General features: G+C 51.6%; 1 protein-coding gene across 1 annotated transcript; it reads right to left on the bottom strand.

Annotated features, from left to right (window-relative positions):
• Window positions 1–2,238: 2,238 nt before the first annotated feature.
• Window positions 2,239–13,647, bottom strand: LRRN4 (leucine rich repeat neuronal 4). Its single transcript, XM_060612434.3, has 5 exons — window positions 13,386–13,647; window positions 11,500–12,142; window positions 10,046–10,250; window positions 5,915–6,052; window positions 2,239–4,333 (listed from the first exon to the last, which is right to left on the bottom strand). The coding sequence occupies exons 2-5, from the start codon at window positions 12,131–12,133 to the stop codon at window positions 3,085–3,087; spliced, it is 2,226 nt and encodes a 741-aa protein (XP_060468417.3). The 5' UTR covers window positions 12,134–12,142; window positions 13,386–13,647; the 3' UTR covers window positions 2,239–3,084.
• Between the last annotated feature and the right edge of the window lie 3,596 nt (window positions 13,648–17,243).

Genomic DNA, 17,243 nt, shown 5'->3' with positions numbered 1-17,243 from the left:
CTCCACATAATGGATTCAATCCTGATAGGAACTAAAAAAGGCATTGAGATTATTACATGTCTGAAGACTATGCTAGTCACATTTTTGGCTTTTGCTTTCCAATTTTTCAATCAGGAGCTGGTAGCTACCTTAAAAGATTGCTTCGTCCGATTCTGTTGGTTACATATGTGATGAAACTCAGGCTCCACCTTAGAATTTTGGGAAGCCTTTTCAAAACTTCAAACACCTATTCAGGTCGAACTTGAACTTGGATACATGGAGTTGCAGCAGCATGGTTTTTGTGCTGCAGCACATTTTGGAAACAAGACACATGGAAATCAAACTTTTTTTTTTTTTTTTAATAGTAGAAATAAATGCTGTTTTGGGTTGAATTGTGTCTCCTCTAAAGATATGTTCAAGAACCCCTGGTATCTGTGTGTATGATCTTAATTTAGAAATGGGGTCTTTGGGGGCGCCTGGGTGGCGTAGTCGGTTAAGCATCCGACTTCAGCCAGGTCACGATCTCGCGGTCCGTGAGTTCGAGCCCCGCGTCAGGCTCTGGGCTGATGGCTCAGAGCCTGGAGCCTGATTCCGATTCTGTGTCTCCCTCTCTCTCTGCCCCTCCCCCGTTCATGCTCTGTCTCTCTCTGTCCCAAAAATAAATAAAAACCGTTGAAAAAAAAATTAAAAAAAAAAAAAAAAAAAAAAAAAAAGAAATGGGGTCTTTGTAGCTGTAATTGTGTTAGGGTAAAGTCATACTGGATTTGGGTGGGCCTTAATCCAATGCCTAGTGTCCTTGTAAGAAGAAGGAAATTTGACTTCTGGGTATATATCCAAAGGAAATGATATCCTCTTGAAGAGCTCTGCACCCCTATGTTCACTGCAGCATTATTTACCATAGGACATAGGACATGGGGGTGCCTGGGTGCCTCAGTCAGTTGAGCATCCAACTCTTGATTTTGGCTCAGGTCATGATCCCAGGGTTGTGGGATTGAGCCCTGCGTTGGGCTCTGGGCTGACAGCATGGGGCCTTCTTGGGACTCTCCATCTCTGTCTCTCTCTCTCTCCCCCTCTTCCCTACCCTCCTTTGCCTATTACCCCCTGCTCAGTCTCTCTCAAACTATATTCAAGTGTCAATGGATGAGTGGATAAAATGCATGTGTATATATGTATATATATACAAACACACAGACACAGGAAAATTATTCAACCATAAACATGGAAATCCGCCATTTGCACCAACACGGATGGAACTTGAAGGCATTATACCAAGTGAAATAAGGCAGAGAAGGACAAATTCTGTATGATTTCACTTAAATGAAAATCTAAAAAAAACACAAAAAAACAACTCCTAGAAACAGCAGTATACTGGTGCTTCATAGGGGTGGGGGACAATGGGTGAATGTGGTCAAAGGGTACACACTTCCAGTTGTAAGATGAGGAAATTCTGGAGATCTAATGATCCCCAGAAGGCAGCATGATGATTATAGTTAATGTATACTTGAAATTGCTTAGAAAGGAGGTCTTACCACACACAGAGGTAACCGTGTGAGGTAAAGGATGTGTTCACTAACCTTTTTGTAGTCATTTCCCAATATATATGTGTATCATTTCACCTTGTACACTGTAAACTTACACACAGTTATATGTCAATTATATCCCCATAAAGATGGGAGAAATTTTTATTTAAGGTGGGAAATTTGGACACAGAGAATGCCATGAGACAATGGAGGCGCAGACTGGATTTATCTGCAAGCCAAGGATCACCAAGGATTGCCAGTAACCAGGAGGGGCATGGAGTAATTCTCAGAGCCTCCAGAAGAAACCAATCCTGCTGACAGCTTGGTTATGGTTTTCTGGCCTGAACTGTTAAGAATAGATTTCTGTTGTTTTAAAGCCATCCAGTTTGTGGTAATTGTTGCAGTCATCACAGAAAAGTAAAAATAAATTCTAATGCAGAAAATTAATATCTAGAAATATGACCCACACTATAATTTTGTAAAATCACTTTTTACCAAGTTTGTATACCAGTGAAAAGGGGTATAGTGAGATACTGCATGCACACTCAGATACAAATCATAAAGGCAATGTTTGATGCAACTGAGAGCAAAATGCTTTAGCTTCCAGTTGGAGCCTTGAGGTTTCTCTCTCTTTTTCATTTATTTATTTTGAGAGAGCACGAGTCAGGGGCAGAGGGAGAGGGAGAGAGAATTCCAAGCAGGCTGTCTGCACAGAGCCCCCCCCCCCCCCCAAACTAGAACTCACCACTTGGGAGATCATGACCTGAGCCGAGATCAAGAGTCGGACCTTTAACCCACTGAGCCACCTAGGCCTCCAGAGTTTCTCTCCTAAGCTCATTTCTTCTCTCTTAAAAAACAAAATCCTGAAAGTGACCTTATTATGCTTTCTTAAGGAGTCCATAGTTCCTCTGACTACTTAGTCTCAGGTGAAATGCAGTAAACAATGAGTAAAAAGCACAGATTCTCCTCGTGTCTCACAAGTGTTCCCAGCAGACTGCAGTTCTAACGACAAAGCCAAAAGCACATTTTGTGCCATATCCTGAGACACAACTAATAAACCCAGGAGGCCTCGGGGAAACATAACCAGTAGTTCTCCCTTATCCCCAGTTCTCAGATGAAGACTCCTCTGGAGTTGATTCCTTGAATGACACCTGCCTTAGCCAGAGCTTGACCATGAAGGGAACTTCCTTTCCTGAAAGGACTTAAGGATGTCACTTCCAATATGGCAAAAGAGCCTGAATCGTGTGAACTAGTTTTTATCTCCATCTACTTCCATACGCAATCTATTCGACTGGACACAAGCGGCATCAACTGCTGAAAGACCCAAGTAACGCACAAGGATGCCCGGTGGCAACGGGCATCGGGAGTGGACTGGTGTGCACGTTTCTGGGCACAGAGGGGAGGAGGAGGAAGGAAGGCGGTGGTTCCTTGGACTGAGAAACAGCGGGGCAAGCTCCCTGTGTGCCCGAGGAGCGCTGGCTTCACAGGAAGGAGCGGCTTTCGGAGCTGAAGGGGTGCCATCTTTGACCCTCTGTATCTTCTGCACCCAGGGGGCCTGAGTTCCACCGGAGGAGGGGGCGCTGGGCTAACTGACGGTCTGGAGCTTCAGCCTGTGCTCAAAGGCTGGGTTTTTGTAGGCCACCAGGTGCGTGTCGTAGCGCCGCGGGTGTGGCGTCCGGGCCCGCCAGCACAGACAGGCGGAGAGCAGCAGGGTGGCGACGAGCAGCAGGGCGCAGGCGGCGCACAGCCCCGCGAAGATGAGCACGAAGCTGGGCTTGGTGGTGAAGGCGGCGCACGCCCGCGTCCAGCCCGAGGCCCGCGCCCGGCTCAGGCCCGCCCGGTTGGCCGCCAGGACGCACACGCGGTACGTGGTGCCCGGCGAGAGTCCGTACAGGGGGTGCTGCCGGGCGGTGGCATAGATGTCCGCCACCACCGACGCCGACTGGTTGTCCGGCCGGCCCTCGGGAGAGTAGCGGATCTGGTAGCCGCGCACCACCGAGTTGGGGGCGCACCAGCGCACGAGCGCCGACGTGTCCGTGGTCTCGGTCACCGCCTGCAGCGTGGGGGGGTCCGGGACGGTGTCTTCCCCGCTGAGCCCGGGGCACCGGCACCGCGAGAGCCTCTGCAGCTCGGCGCACGGGGTCTGGAGGTGCTTGCAGGGCTGGTAATCACAGGGGACGTCCTGGGGAGGCGCTCCCACCTCCTCCTTCTTCCCCGCCCCTTCCTCCTCCTCCTCCTCACTGGAGTCGTCCAACAGCAAGATTGGAATCGTGTCCTCGGAAGGACTCGGGTGGGGCACCTGCGGGGTGGCCTGTGGCCTGTGGTCGGGCTGGGGCATCCTCACCGGGTTCCAGGAGGTGGGGAAGAGCCCAAGGTGTTTGCTGGTGGATGGGGTGGCGGCAGCTGGGATGCCAGACTCATGGGCAAGCCTGGCGGCGTGCTCTTGGTGCTCTGTCTCGGCTGTGCTTGCAGCCCTGCGCAGGGCACTAGAGTTGCTGGCATCTGCTGGGGAGATGGCAGCGGAGGGGGTGGTCCCCGTCCTGATGCCGCTGCGTGACCATGCAGTCCTTGTGGAGGAATCCGCAGGGAAGGAGGGGGTCTTGGTGACACTCTGTCTGACTTCCAAAGGTGGAGTAAAGGGGGCTGTGCTCTGTGGGGTGGCAGGACTCTGTGTTGATAGTGCGTGGGTGATGGGAACAGAGTAGGTGGAGTTGGAATCCAGGAGGGTAGTGCTTTGGTCCAAATGGCACATACTGGGCAGATAGGACAGCGAAAGAGGGGCTGAGAAGGTGTCTTGGGATCCTGCAGCTGGTGTGCACACAGTGTCTGCTGCCCTAGAGGGGAGGCCAACCAGTTAGAGGGTATTCGGCATCAGGGCCGCTTGTGTGCTGGGCTTTGAGTCCTCGGTGCAGACAGTTGCTCCCCTCAAACTGTCTCAACATGCTACACACTCTACCGGCTTCACTCACTGACCCTCGGCAACCTGTGGAGGAGACACTCCCATTGGGCAGAGAAAGAAACCCAAGCTCAGCAAGAGGAACTAACTGCCCAAGACAGCAAGTGGCAGAACCAAAACCCAGGGCCAGCACTGTGAATGGTGGTCCAGATTCTCCCAGTGTGGTCTGCCATCTTGTTCCCACCTATCTGCTTCCTGGCTGAGTACCAGTAACAATACTCACACTGGCCAACGTTTTCTGAGTGCTTGCCATGTGCTAGTGACTACTGTCAGCACTTAACTGTATCAACTAATTTAAGCTGTATAACCTTAGGAGGTAGGTTATTATCCCCATTTTACAGATGAAGAAATAGAGGCACAGAGAGGTTAAAGCCATGCAGCCAAAATCAATAGTAGTAAGTGCTGTGAAGAGGCTGCACTCTCAACCTCTTTTTTTTTTTTCCTTCTTTCTTTCTCAGTCTTCATTTTTTTCAACCTCCTTATTAATACTGTAGTGAGACCCTTCACTGCAAAGGGCCTAGCTACTTATCTTTGGAGGTAACACGAAGGGGATGGGGGTAGACCGAGCCCTGTTTCACGGCTGGGTTTGGGTGGGACGTGAGAAAAAAGACACACAGGATGGGGGGGGGGGGTGGTGTCTCCTAAAGTGAGCTGCAAGGAGGAGAGTTTAGCTAGTGGAGCTGGTTTGAGAGTATTCAGGATCAGAAGTGTCCCCTGCCAGCCCTGCCCACGCCCCCCACCCCCCACCCTGCTCCGTTCTCTCCAGGTGGCCAGCCTGGGCATGGCTCCCCACTGTAAAAACAGCTCTTGTAGCCAACAGCCAATGGGAAGTCTGAAGGACTTCTTTTTTTCCCCTGTCCCATAAGAGCCCATTGGTCTTGGACTGAACGATGCAGGAGACCAGGCTACATACTGGGGACTCAGTAGAGGGGCCCGGTGGTTAAGAGCACAGTTTTCAAGGAAGACAGATCCTGCCTCTTCTGCCCAGAAGCTGCATGAACCTAAGTGAACACTTCTTCTCTTTGGGCCCCAACCCACTCATCTGTAAAATGGGGCAATGATAAGACTGCCTTGGCAGAGACAAGCTAGCTGTTCACTTAGCCCATTCTTTTTTTTTTTTTTTCTTTTTCCCCTACTGGGCATACAACTAGACTACATTTCCTAGCCTCCCTTGTGACAGGTGTGGCCTCTGACTGACATCTGGCCACTGAGATGTGAGTGGAAGTGATGAGTGCCCCCCTCCTCCTGGCTTGGCCCATTAAACCACCATGTCTGTTCCTCCATGCTCTCTGCTACTCTGGCTGGCTGCAATAAAAGGCCGTTCTCCTTGGGGGCCCTGCGTGTGACTTTCTGGGGGTGGCCACCCTGCCCTACACTGCTATACTGCCCAACGTGAGCAAGGCAAATGCTGTGAGAACTTCAGCTCACCCCTCAGTCATCTGCTTTGTAAATGTATTACCTGCTTAGGACAGTCCTCTTTGCATCCTTCAGGAGCCAGGACAATTCACAGCTGCAAATGAGGGGGTTGCCAAAGAGGTTAATGGTTAGGACCTGGGAGGAATGCAGACTCCAAGGAGGGAAGGAACTCAAGTTGCAGCTGAAATACACAGAAAATCCATTAAGTCAGGCTTTATTTTATTTTATTTTAAATTTATTTATTTTTGAGAGAGAGAGAGAGAGAAAGCGCAAGTAGGTGAGGGGCAGAGAGAGAGATTGGGAGACAGAAAATTCCATGTTATCAGCACAGCCCCCCTAACGTGGGGCTCAAACTCATGAACCGTGAGATCATGATCTGAGCCGAAACCAAGAGTCGGACGCTCAACCTAAAGAGGCACCCCAAGTCAGGCTTTAAAAATCAAGTCAAGGGGCACCTGGGTGGCGCAGTCGGTTAAGCGTCCGACTTCAGCCAGGTCACGATCTCGCGGTCCGTGAGTTCGAGCCCCGCGTCAGGCTCTGGGCTGATGGCTCGGAGCCTGGAGCCTGTTTCCGATTCTGTGTCTCCCTCTCTCTCTGCCCCTCCCCTGTTCATGCTATGTCTCTCTCTGTCCCAAAAATAAATAAAAAAACGTTGAAAAAAAAAAAATTAAAAAAAAAAAAAATCAAGTCAAGACTATCCCCAGAGAGCCATGGAGGTGTCATGGCAAAACCATCCTGTTAGGGCTTAGGTGATACTACTTTGGATAAAACTCTTAATGACCTTAGACTTCATTTTTTGTCATCTGTAAAGTGGAGATACCAACCCAATTCAGTCACTGTCACCCCTCATATCAAATGAAGACAATACTCTCTTGCCCACTGTTGTATCAAAAAAGAGTCTGGGATAACGAAAACGTTTGTAAGTGTAAATCTCCACACAAAAGTAAGGTATTGTTATTCCAGACCCAGTCACAAGAAGTGACAGAAACTGTTTATTAATGAGAACACTCTTGAATATATACTCTTGCAGTTGAACTGTAGCTGATGACACTCAACACCAGTCCTTTGGAACACGCCTCACTGAAGTGTATCAGTGAAGCTCTTGTGAGTAGAGAATTTCCCCAAAACTTAGTAGCTTAAAACAACAAATATTTATTCTTATGCTTCTGTGGTTCTTGTGGTCTGGGCAAGTTCAGCTAGGGCTGGAAGTTCTAAGATGGCCTCACATACATGGAGCCTCCACTAGGCTGGGGCCCCTCTTCATGTGCCCTTCATCATTCAGGAGGCTAGCCCCAGGCTAGTGCATATGGTGGTGGAGGGGTCCCCACCATCGAAGAGGGGAGAGCTCCAATCCTCCTCAACTGCTTTTAAGTCTCACCTCACATCACTTTTGCTAATGCCACACTTGCCTAAGCCGGTCACATGGCCAAGCCAAGCTTCTAGAGGTGGAGAATAGACTCCACTTCTTGACAGGGGGAGCTGCAAAGTCACATTGAGAAGGGGTGTGTCTACAAGGATGGGAGGACTTATTGGGGCCGTTTTGCAAAGGGTTTAGAACACCCAGCAATGGCAGGGCCCCTCCCAACACTCAGTTCTTTCTTCCCTAGGGTCTTACAGAGCGTTTGGCCTCAATGTTTTCAACTCCCCAAGCCCCCTTGCCTCCTTTACATATACTCAGTCACAATTTATCTAGAGCGACAGGAGCTGCACTTTCCCTTCAGGTTTCTTCTGACCAAAGGCAGGCTTTCCTCCATCTGCCTGGGAACCATGTGCCTTCCCCAACTGCTCTGAGGGGGCTACTCATGTACTAGAGGAGGAAGGACCACTCCTCAGATCTGCTCTAACACTCCGGGGTGGTGGGGACCTGGCAGCTGTTCCCGTGGGACACCAGACATATGTGTGTGCTATTTATATTGAAATTCAACGCACACATATGGGCATATACATATATATGCACACATGTGAGCATATACATATATGTGCTTGTTTTAGGAGATCTCACAGAGCTAGAGTAGAAATCTAGCTCTCATAGTAGAATGAGAGTTTACTTAGCACTTCAGCACACGAAGGAAATATTGCTCTTTTTGCCTGAAGGGAGAGATGAAAGGATTATCGTATTTTTGAGCAGGTAACATTGCCCAGTGCTCTACATCCATTATCTCATGTTGACATCATTAGGACAGTTCAGCGAGGTAATAATATTTTGCTCATTTTACAGATAAGGAAAATGTGTCCTTTCCTTCTCTGGTGGTCATATCTGCCACCAATGCGACTTGCACTTGATAAAATCAAGTTGAATTACCACCCACATGCTGAGGGATGGCTCACACCCTGGTGCATGCCTGTATGTCTCTGCATCTGAACTGACAGAGCCCTAGTGTGAAAGAAGTTTCCATTTGCTCTCTCTTTTCACTTCTTTGCTGAAATACCGCCCCTCCCTCCTGCATGTCAGAAGGGACTGTGGAGGGCTTTGGGCATGCTGGGTTGGCAGAGCAGCCAGGAAGGTGCCCATCCCCTCTCTAGTGGGTGCTCCCTATGTCAGGGCAGCCAAACATCACTCAGGATTTATCACAGCCTCCTGGGGGAGGTTGTGGGTGAGCTAAGGAGAGCCAAGAGCAGGCCAGGCTGAAAAGGGGGAGAGAGGGTCCAGTAGGTCAGATAGCATTTAATGAGCTTCTGAAGCTTGAGAGCACCCAGAAAGCAAGTGGCTCCTCCCCACCCCCAGTTGGAGCACAGGTGGTGCAGTGGGGGGCCTAGGATGAGCCAGAAGGAATTAAATCCTGTCCTTCATAAAGCACTGCAGTGTTTTCATTTGGTAGGAGACTCCATCAGATTATGATTTAGACAGATCCCTTGGCTTCTTCAGCCAAGAAGAATCTCTTGGCTGAACTGCCAGTGTTCTTAACTGGGGGTAGGAAGAGACAGGGTATGTGAAAGTGGATGGAGTCAGGATTTGAGCCGGGGCAGTTTGGCTCCACATCTGATACCTTAGACACAAGTCTGAAGCTCAGAAGAGGAGTCTGAGCCAGAGAGGACATTACACTCACCACCATCACCACCACCATCATCATCACGATTACCATCCACTATCACCGATCCACGATCATTACCCACATCATCACCATCACCACCATCACTGTTACTGCCATCCTTCCCATCACCTTCTTCACAGCCACCATCATCTTCACGAATGTTACAGCATGGGCCATGTGCCAGGCGCTGAGCTAAGAGCTCTGTGTGCCTGTTCTATTTGTTTTGCTGTCATGACAAGCCCCAGAGTGAATAGTCCAGCTGTGGCTGGGGCTAGCAGAGAAAGGAGAGATATGGCTACATTGAAAGTGATGATAGGGCAAAGGTGCCAGCTTCCCAGGGTCCAGATGTGGGCCCTCAGGAAAGCAGGCAGCCTGGGGTCATCTTCAAAGTGATACTGCCCTTCCTGTTGAAGTCACCTTCCTGTTGAGAAGGAGGGTGAATGTAGTGATACTTCAGATAAATAGGCCTGAAAGCACTGACCTGGGGTCCCAACTGCAAGAAGGACCCTTCTAGCCTTTCACCTTTCGTCCTTGGCCCGTTCAAACCGTGGAAGGCTGAATTGCATAAACACCTGGGGAAGCAGGTGGATCCAGAGATAGAGAAGAACCTGATGCCTCATCCCCTGTTTCCGCTGCAAGTTTCTCAGCCTGGGCTTAAAGGGAAGTTTACATACATGAGACTTTGGAGTTTTAATGTTACTCTGGAGAAGACCGAGTTCCATGGTTATTAGGCCGATGCACTATCTTGTACCTGACCACGATATCACCCAAAGGATGAGGAAGAACAGAAGCCCCGAGAGGATGGGAAGGAGCAGAGGGAGAAGAATCAAGGTCTGGTTAGTTCTATAAAATGGTTACATGTGTTCAACTTAGCGCAGTGGCAGAAATCAGTTATGTGATTCAGATGGGTCTTAGGAACACTTACTTTGGGGGTGCCTGGGTGGCTCAGTTCATTAAGCGTCCGACTTCGGCTCCAGGCATGATCTCATGGTTTGCAAGTTCAAGCCCCGCATCAGGCCCTCTGCCGTCAGCACAGAGCCTGCTTTGGATCTTCTGTCCCCCCCTCCCTCCCTTGCTTGCTCTCTGTCTGTCTCTCTCTCTCAAAAATAAACATTAAAAAAAAGAAAGAAAGAAACACTTACTTCTGGAATAGAAGGACCTGTAGGCGAGGAGTGTCTTCGAAGATGTGTGTGTGGACAAAGGTAAGTGCTGAAGAGTCTTGACAATCTAGCTGCTGCAAGTCAGGGGTCATCTTGAAAATGTCCCCCTCCAGGGTTCTCAGCCTGGGCATCTTCCTCAGGTGGAGAGACCTGAGCTTTCTCAGGTCTCTGATCCACCCGGACTGAACTGAAACACAGAGAGGGAACTGCCCACTACCCAGGAAGACATCAAGAGGCTAGCCCAGCATCAAGGAAACAAAGAGGGACAAAGTGAGTCATGAAGGTCATTGCTGAGCATGGGGACAGTTAGCAGCTTTGGGAATCTAGAAGCATAGCCATTTCAGCTGGAAGAGCCCTTAGAGACTGCCAGTCCGTCCTTCCTGCCTGCCTGCCTGTCCTGGGGCAGCCAAGGTCAGAGAGGAGAATGACAGGCCCAGGGCCACACAGCTGGGTGGGAGCAGAACCAGGACTTGAACCCAGGACACTGTCTCCAAGGCCTCTGCTGCCCCACCCTCTTGTTAAACTCCAGACAGAAATACCCCAGACTTCACTCTGATGGCTACAAGGACTGGAGACATTTTTGAGAGAGGTGAGGAAGTAGGAGAGGAGGAGCAAGGCTGGATGAGGGCCCAGAACCTAGCTTCGTGGCTCTTTTAACAAATGGAGACCATACCACTTCCCCTGTTTCCCATTCTCGCTCTTTCTTCTGTCTGTGGTGGAACAGGTGATTACAGACACATGAAGTGTTTTTTTTTTAAAATAAAACCAACCTTGTGAATTAGAGTCAGAACACGGCCAAGTACAGGGGAGCTGGTATTCTCACCTCCCTCCTATGTCTTGTTTGAAAGACCCAACGTTCACAGAAACAATTTGAGCCAACCAAGTAGAAAGATCAATGAATTCACCCTCAGGACATCTGTTGCTTCGGGTTAGCATGTTTGGTGTTAAGTACATTCATTAATCAGCCCCAAGATGCCTCCAACTTCCCCATTCTACAAGCATTTTTCAGCTCTGCTGGGTAGCAGAACAGAGTGGCTAAGATTGGGCCCTGCATCGAGAATGCCTGGGTTCAGATTTGGACGTACCACTCAACGAGCTGTGAGACCACAGGCCAGTTGTCGCCTTCCCGTCCATGCCCTTCCCTCCTTTGTGAAGCAGATAGACAATAACAGTCCCCACCTCTTGGGCTTCCAGGAGTTAACTCCCTATGTTAGATAATAATAATTCCCACCTCCTGGGCCTCCGGAAGTTGACCCCACTGTGGCCCTTCGAACAGGGCCCGCTGGGCTCTGGAAGTCGAGGTGGGGTTAGTTTCCAGCCGCCCTGGCCCACCCCGGCACAGGGCGCCCGGTAGCCACCCCTAGAGGAAGTTCACGGCCTTGCCCCGGAGCGCATGCCCAGCCCGGCTCCCAACTCCCGGCGCGGCCCGGACTCACCCTGCTCCAGGGACGTGCCGCTGAGGTCCAGGACCTCTAGCGCGCCGCCCACCCCCGCGAAGGCCGCGTCGGCGATGCCCGCCCCGGGGTCACGGCCGAGCTCGGTGCAGGAGAGGTTGAGGAGGCGCAGCGCGGGGAGGCAGGCGAAGGCCCCGGGCTGCAGCTCCCGCAGCGGGTTCCCGGCGAGCGCCAGCGAGCGGAGGCGGGGCAGCGCGGGCCCGGCGCAGGGCGGCAGCGCGGCCAGCCGGTTGTAGCTGAGGTCCAGCGTGTGCAGCCCCGCCGGCCCCCCGGGGCCCCAGCGCAGCGCCGCCATGCGGTTGTGGCGCAGCGTCAGCACCTGCAGCTGCGGCAGGTGGCCGAGCTCGGCCGCGCTCAGGGAGCGCAGCAGGTTGTGGCTGCCGTCGAGGCTGCGCAGCGTGGGCGGCAGACAGTCGGGCAGGCGCTCCAGGCTGCTGTTGGCGAGGGTCAAGGTCGTGGCTCCCGCGACGGGCAGCCCCTCGCAGGGGGAGACCGTGGCGTTGCTGGCCCCGCTCTCCCAGGGGCCCTGCTGAGTCAGCCGGAAAAGAGGGGCCCTCTCCTGGGGAGGTCCTGCCCAGCTGGGGCGCAGCAGCAGCGGCACCAGGAACCACCACATGGTGCGTGGCTGGGGAGAGAAGAGCGGGACAGCCCCTTAAAGCCAGCAAATGTCCCCCGCTACGCTCGGGCTCTGAGGAGAAGCACAGGCCCTGGATGTACCCCGAAGGGTGGGGGACGCTCCTGTGACACCTGACCTTCCTGCTCCCAGCGATGCCTTTCCCCCTAATTCCAGTGTGGCTCAGCATCCACAGGTGACCGCTTGCAGAAGGCCTCCTTCATCTGTCCCCTCTGGCCTTGAACTTTCAAGTAACCTCCTTCCTTGTCCCCATTGCATGAGCTTCTGGAGGGAAGAGACTGTGCTCTTTATTACTGTAAACTTTCCCCAGGTCCACAGATGCTGCTCCAGAAACATCTATTAATAATGAGCCTTCCCCGTCAAGAGAAGCCCTATTGGAATAGAAACATGGAGCTTCTGGAAGATTTTATCAATTCCAGGGAAACTCAGTTGCCTCAATTTTCCCCCTGAGAACTGCCCAGCCACAGGTGAGTCTGTTTTGCATGTGATCTGGTTTGCAGGTCATGTTTTATTGTAAATTTTTTAATGTTTATTTATTTTTGAGAGAGAGGGAGAGACAGAGCATGAACAGGGGAGGAGCAGAGAGACATGGAGACAGAATCCGAAGTAGGCTCTGGGCTCTGAGCTGTCAGCACAGAGCCCAACTCGGGGCTCAGACTCACAGGCCACAAGATCATGACCTGAGCCAAAGTTGGATGCCTAACCGACTGAGCCACCCAGGCACCCCTTATTTTAAAATAAGTTCTGAAGGCAGAACTTTCTCTTGACAGGGCTCTTTCCTGAGAGGTTGGCTTTGGAAAAAAAAGAGCCCCTAGAAAGCTGTGAGGGTTAAGAACATGGAGTCAACATTTCCCGGTCTCATGCTGGTCCCAGAGAAAGCTAGGGCCCCTGAGGTCAGCCTTGCTCTGGAGGGATGGCTGAAGGCTCCTAGGTGTGGAGTTTCTAGAGTACCCAGAATTTCTCAGAGCAGCTGGGAGATCAGGTAGGGGTAGATCATGTGGCCGTGGGCTGGTTTGGGAGCGGCAAAGTTACTTCTAACCAGGGTTGGCCTTGAGGTCACTGCTTCATATAGCCTCACTTCCTCTACCCTGCTGTCTCTGCTGGCCACCAGGTTTCAGAGCAGCCAGGCTACAGGGGAAGGGCTTCCCTCCTGCTAGTTGGGGGTCAAGGCAATGAGAAGGATCCTGAAAACTGAGGCCAGGAGTCCACCCATCCAGCAGTGCGTCATACTCACCCTAAGCTGTCCTTTAGGAGTGTAGCACCCCCGATGCCCCTTTGCAGTCCTCTGTCTTGTCTTGCAGATTCCAGGGGTCAGTGACTTAGACAGCCGCTAAACTGTGAATTCCAGAGGGAGGCCTGTTTCCCAGGTGCCCCTGCTCCTGGCCCCACCCACTACAAGGGCCTGAGATACTCCAGTCCCTGCAGCCCCTCCCTCCCCACCAAGACATTATGGTCCTTAGCCCATGCTTTCACTGCCTGTCTCCCTCCTCCCCCACTGGGCCTGAACCTGCTCTTTTTTAGGCCTGGCACCTCCTCCCTGCCCTCCCCCATCTTCACCTCTCCTGACACTGCCTTTTGGGGGCCTGACAAAGGGAGGGAGTCAGCTCTCCTTGGCTGAAGGGAGTGCTGAGGGCTCAAGGGTGCAGTGATGCAGAGGCAGCACAGTCACCTCCCAGGAATCTGATCCTCCTGCCAGGTAGTTCCCACTCCTGGGATGGTTGGAGGCTGAATGATCAGCTGGAATGAGGAGGAAGCCCTCTTCCCAAGGAGGAAGGCACCCCAGTCCGTAGGAAAGCTTGCAGAGCTTCAGAGGACAAAGTGGCAGGAGAAGAGGTCCTCAGAGGATCCTGGGGAGCAGGGGCAGGCTCGAGCCAGATCCAGGAGTCCCCAAGAATGCTGGGGTTGGTTTCTCTAGGACCCAGTTTGGTGACATCATGGATGTTTGTCTCTCCATCTTGTGAAGATAAATAAAGAGGGCAGAAATGCAGAAAGAACATTTCTGCCTTAGGACTGAAGTGGTTGATGCTGAACCTGTGACGATGCTAAAAATGCTTCGTTTAGAGCAGAGCCTTTCTTCCCCAGAGTTCCAAGACTGGCCATTTTATCTGAGAGCCTTTGATCTTCACCCCCCACCCTCATCCCCTTCCTGCCACCGCTCCCAGGCCCGGGGTTAATCATCCCCAGCATTGTGCACACAGACAAGGACCAGAACTTCGTGGATCTGTCCCCCTGTCAGTCCTTATCTGAGTAGCCCTGAGGAACTCCAGGACACCTCGAGACTGGCATGTTGTGTTAATTGGATAATTGCAAGTCCCTTGGGATCTCCTTTGAGGCCTTCTCTACCCACAGCCTCAAAATATCAGCCGAAGTGCCAGTCTGGGGCTTGCTGCTCGGAAGCATTCTTTCGTCTGGCCCAGGTGGGGGGCAGGGAGAGGCCTGTTCTGTACAATCCTGTCTGGGGCAGTGCAGTCACTGTCCAGGGAGCCAGAGACTAGGCTCCAGTGCCCCTCCCTTCCAACCTTCTCTCAGAGTTAAACCAGCCAGGTCTATACTACAGGCTGGCAGGGGTTTAGGGAGTGCAGGCAGGACTCCCCAGATGTGAGGGGCCAAATCTATTGAAACAGGGACCCTGATGAGGAAAGCAGTGGTCCCCCCCCCCCCCCCCCATGCCATGGACGCCTATAAAAGAAGATCCCAGTGACCAATGTTGGGTGCTCCTCTGTACTCCAGTGGGGTAAGGGGTCTGGAGAGACCAGGGCTGAGCAAGCCCACTGAGGCATTGCCCTGCACTTGCCCAGAGCCCCAGGCCTTCTGAGCCAACTTCTTGTCCCTGCTGCTTGCTGGCTACCTCATCCATGGTGGCAAAGTCCCGGCCTGGACAGGCTGCCCCAATGTCTGAGCTTGGCCATCTGGTTTGCTCTGGCCCACGCCCTTGGTGGGCTGCCCAGTTGGGCTTTGAGCTGGAGAGTCTGGTGGCAGACGCTTCATGGCAGAGCTTGCTTCCTGGTGGCTGGTTGGCCTTGCCCCAGTGGGTGCACTCTGCTTGTCACCACACCATCTTTTAAAAATTGAGCATCTGTTATAGTCAGAGCCTAATGCCATATGCATGATCTCATTGAATCCTCGCCAGGTACTATTATTCCCATGGTACAGATAAGGAAACAGGTTCACAGGGGCTGCCTAGACTAGCTAGTCTCTCTGGCTTAACCACTCCTTCATACTGCCTTCCATAGGCCTCAACATTTGACACTGTAATACTCCCTATAAGCACAAGAGAACCTTTTCCAAATATTTAGATAGACCAAAATTATGCAAGCAGCCAGGACAGTTGGGAAATTCCTTTTCCTAGTTGAGCAGCTAATTTTCAGAAGAAACCTCTTGTACCCCTGAGGGCGCAGGACTGAGGCAGATACCTGGGCAGGGCCACTGGGCACCTCTCAGGAAGGCCCTGGCCATCTTTTTCAGCCCCTTCTCTTCCAGCCCCTTTGGGAGGTCAGGAAAAGATGACTGAAGTGTTTGTCCCATCTGGACAAGGATGCTATAAGGTCCCACAACAGAGTCCTGGAAACAATAAGTTTGTGTCCTCCAAATCCCATGCCACATCCTGACCTCTATCACTTTACCCAAGTGGCTCCCTCTGCCTAGGTGCTCTCCCCCTTGACCACCTGGCTTTCCATTTAAGCTTACTCTTCCATATCTACTCTGGGGTCTCTCAAGAGCTGACCTTGAGATAAGGACTTCAGAGCTGGTAGTTTATTGGGGGTGGTGGCCCCAAGGAGCATGGATAGGGAATAGGAAATGAGTTAGGGAAGGGAAGCCACTACAGGTGCCTTAATGAGCTGATCACTCAATCCCATTGGGCTTGAGCATACTTGATCAGGATCAAGTGGGAGAGGAATTGGGGCATTTACCTGCCAGCTTCTGTTTCTTGTTGGCTTGAGGGTTCTTCTTGGGGCTTCAACTCCCTGACATGCCTGGCTTGTCCTGAGCATGGATTGAGTGGGCTAGGAGTGGGCACCAAAAGCCTCAGCTATAGCATCCTTCAAGATTTTGCCCAGGCAGGCCCTTCTTGGTGTTCTCTCTGACCTAGGCCAACTGCCATCAGGTAGATTGACATGGCATCGTTCTAAAATATTTTATTTATTTTGAGAGAGAGAGTGTGCAAGCAGGGGAGGGGCAGAGAGAGGGAGAGAGAGAGAATCCCAAGCAGTCTCCGTGCTGTCAGCGCAGAGCCCAACATGGGGCTCGAACTCACAAACCATGAGATCGTGACCCGAGCTGAAATCAAGAATCAGACACTAAACCGACTGAGCCATCTAAGCGCCCTGACATGGCATCTCTCTAATATATGGATTAAAACTTCCTGAGAACTGCACCACGTTGTTGTTCTCAGTAGTCCTGGTACCCGGCGTGGAACCTGGCACTCCGGAGAAATGTTCACTAAATGAATGGGAAGAGTATGTGGCGAGTCACGGTGTCCTCCACAGTGCCAGGAGTGGATGGGGCAGGACTCAAAACAGTAAACATAGAATTCCCAGGTCCGCCAGCATCCCAGCATTGAAAGAGCTCAGGTGAGGGTTGACAAGGGGTATGGTGGGTGGGGTGGAAGTGGAAGGAGAGAATTGGGTCACAAAGAAATTTCCAACTCAGACTCCCGACAGTCTCGTGGATTTTTTGGGGAAAGATCACATGGAAGAAGATTGCAAGGTCAGAGTGTTAATAAAACCAAAGCCTGCAGAAGAAAAAAAATGAGCCAGCAATTAATTATACATTTGGTCACACTCCTTTTCTGGATTTAGATCAAAATCAGACTTGTGGATTCTTGGCCTTAAGAGTGACATTACGTGTCTGGTTCTACCCTCCCCTGTCCACTTTAGAGGGAGAAAATGGCCCTAGAGAGGGAAATTGGCTTATCTGAGGTCACAGAGGTGAATCCTAGCAATCTAGTGAGAAGGAAGGGTGACCTCATTCTCCCTATTCTATTCTGGGCTCATCTGCATAGCCATCTGCATAGTTGATCGGGTTTCACCTGCCCTGGCATTAGCAGGGTCTTTCCCCATTGGTCTGACCAATTGAACACATCTGATGAGCA

The sequence above is a fragment of the Panthera onca genome, chromosome A3 (assembly GCF_046562875.1).
Source record: "Panthera onca isolate mPanOnc1 chromosome A3, mPanOnc1 haplotype 2, whole genome shotgun sequence".
Classification (NCBI taxonomy): domain Eukaryota; kingdom Metazoa; phylum Chordata; class Mammalia; order Carnivora; family Felidae; genus Panthera; species Panthera onca.
This window is presented reverse-complemented; position numbering and strand designations above follow the sequence as displayed.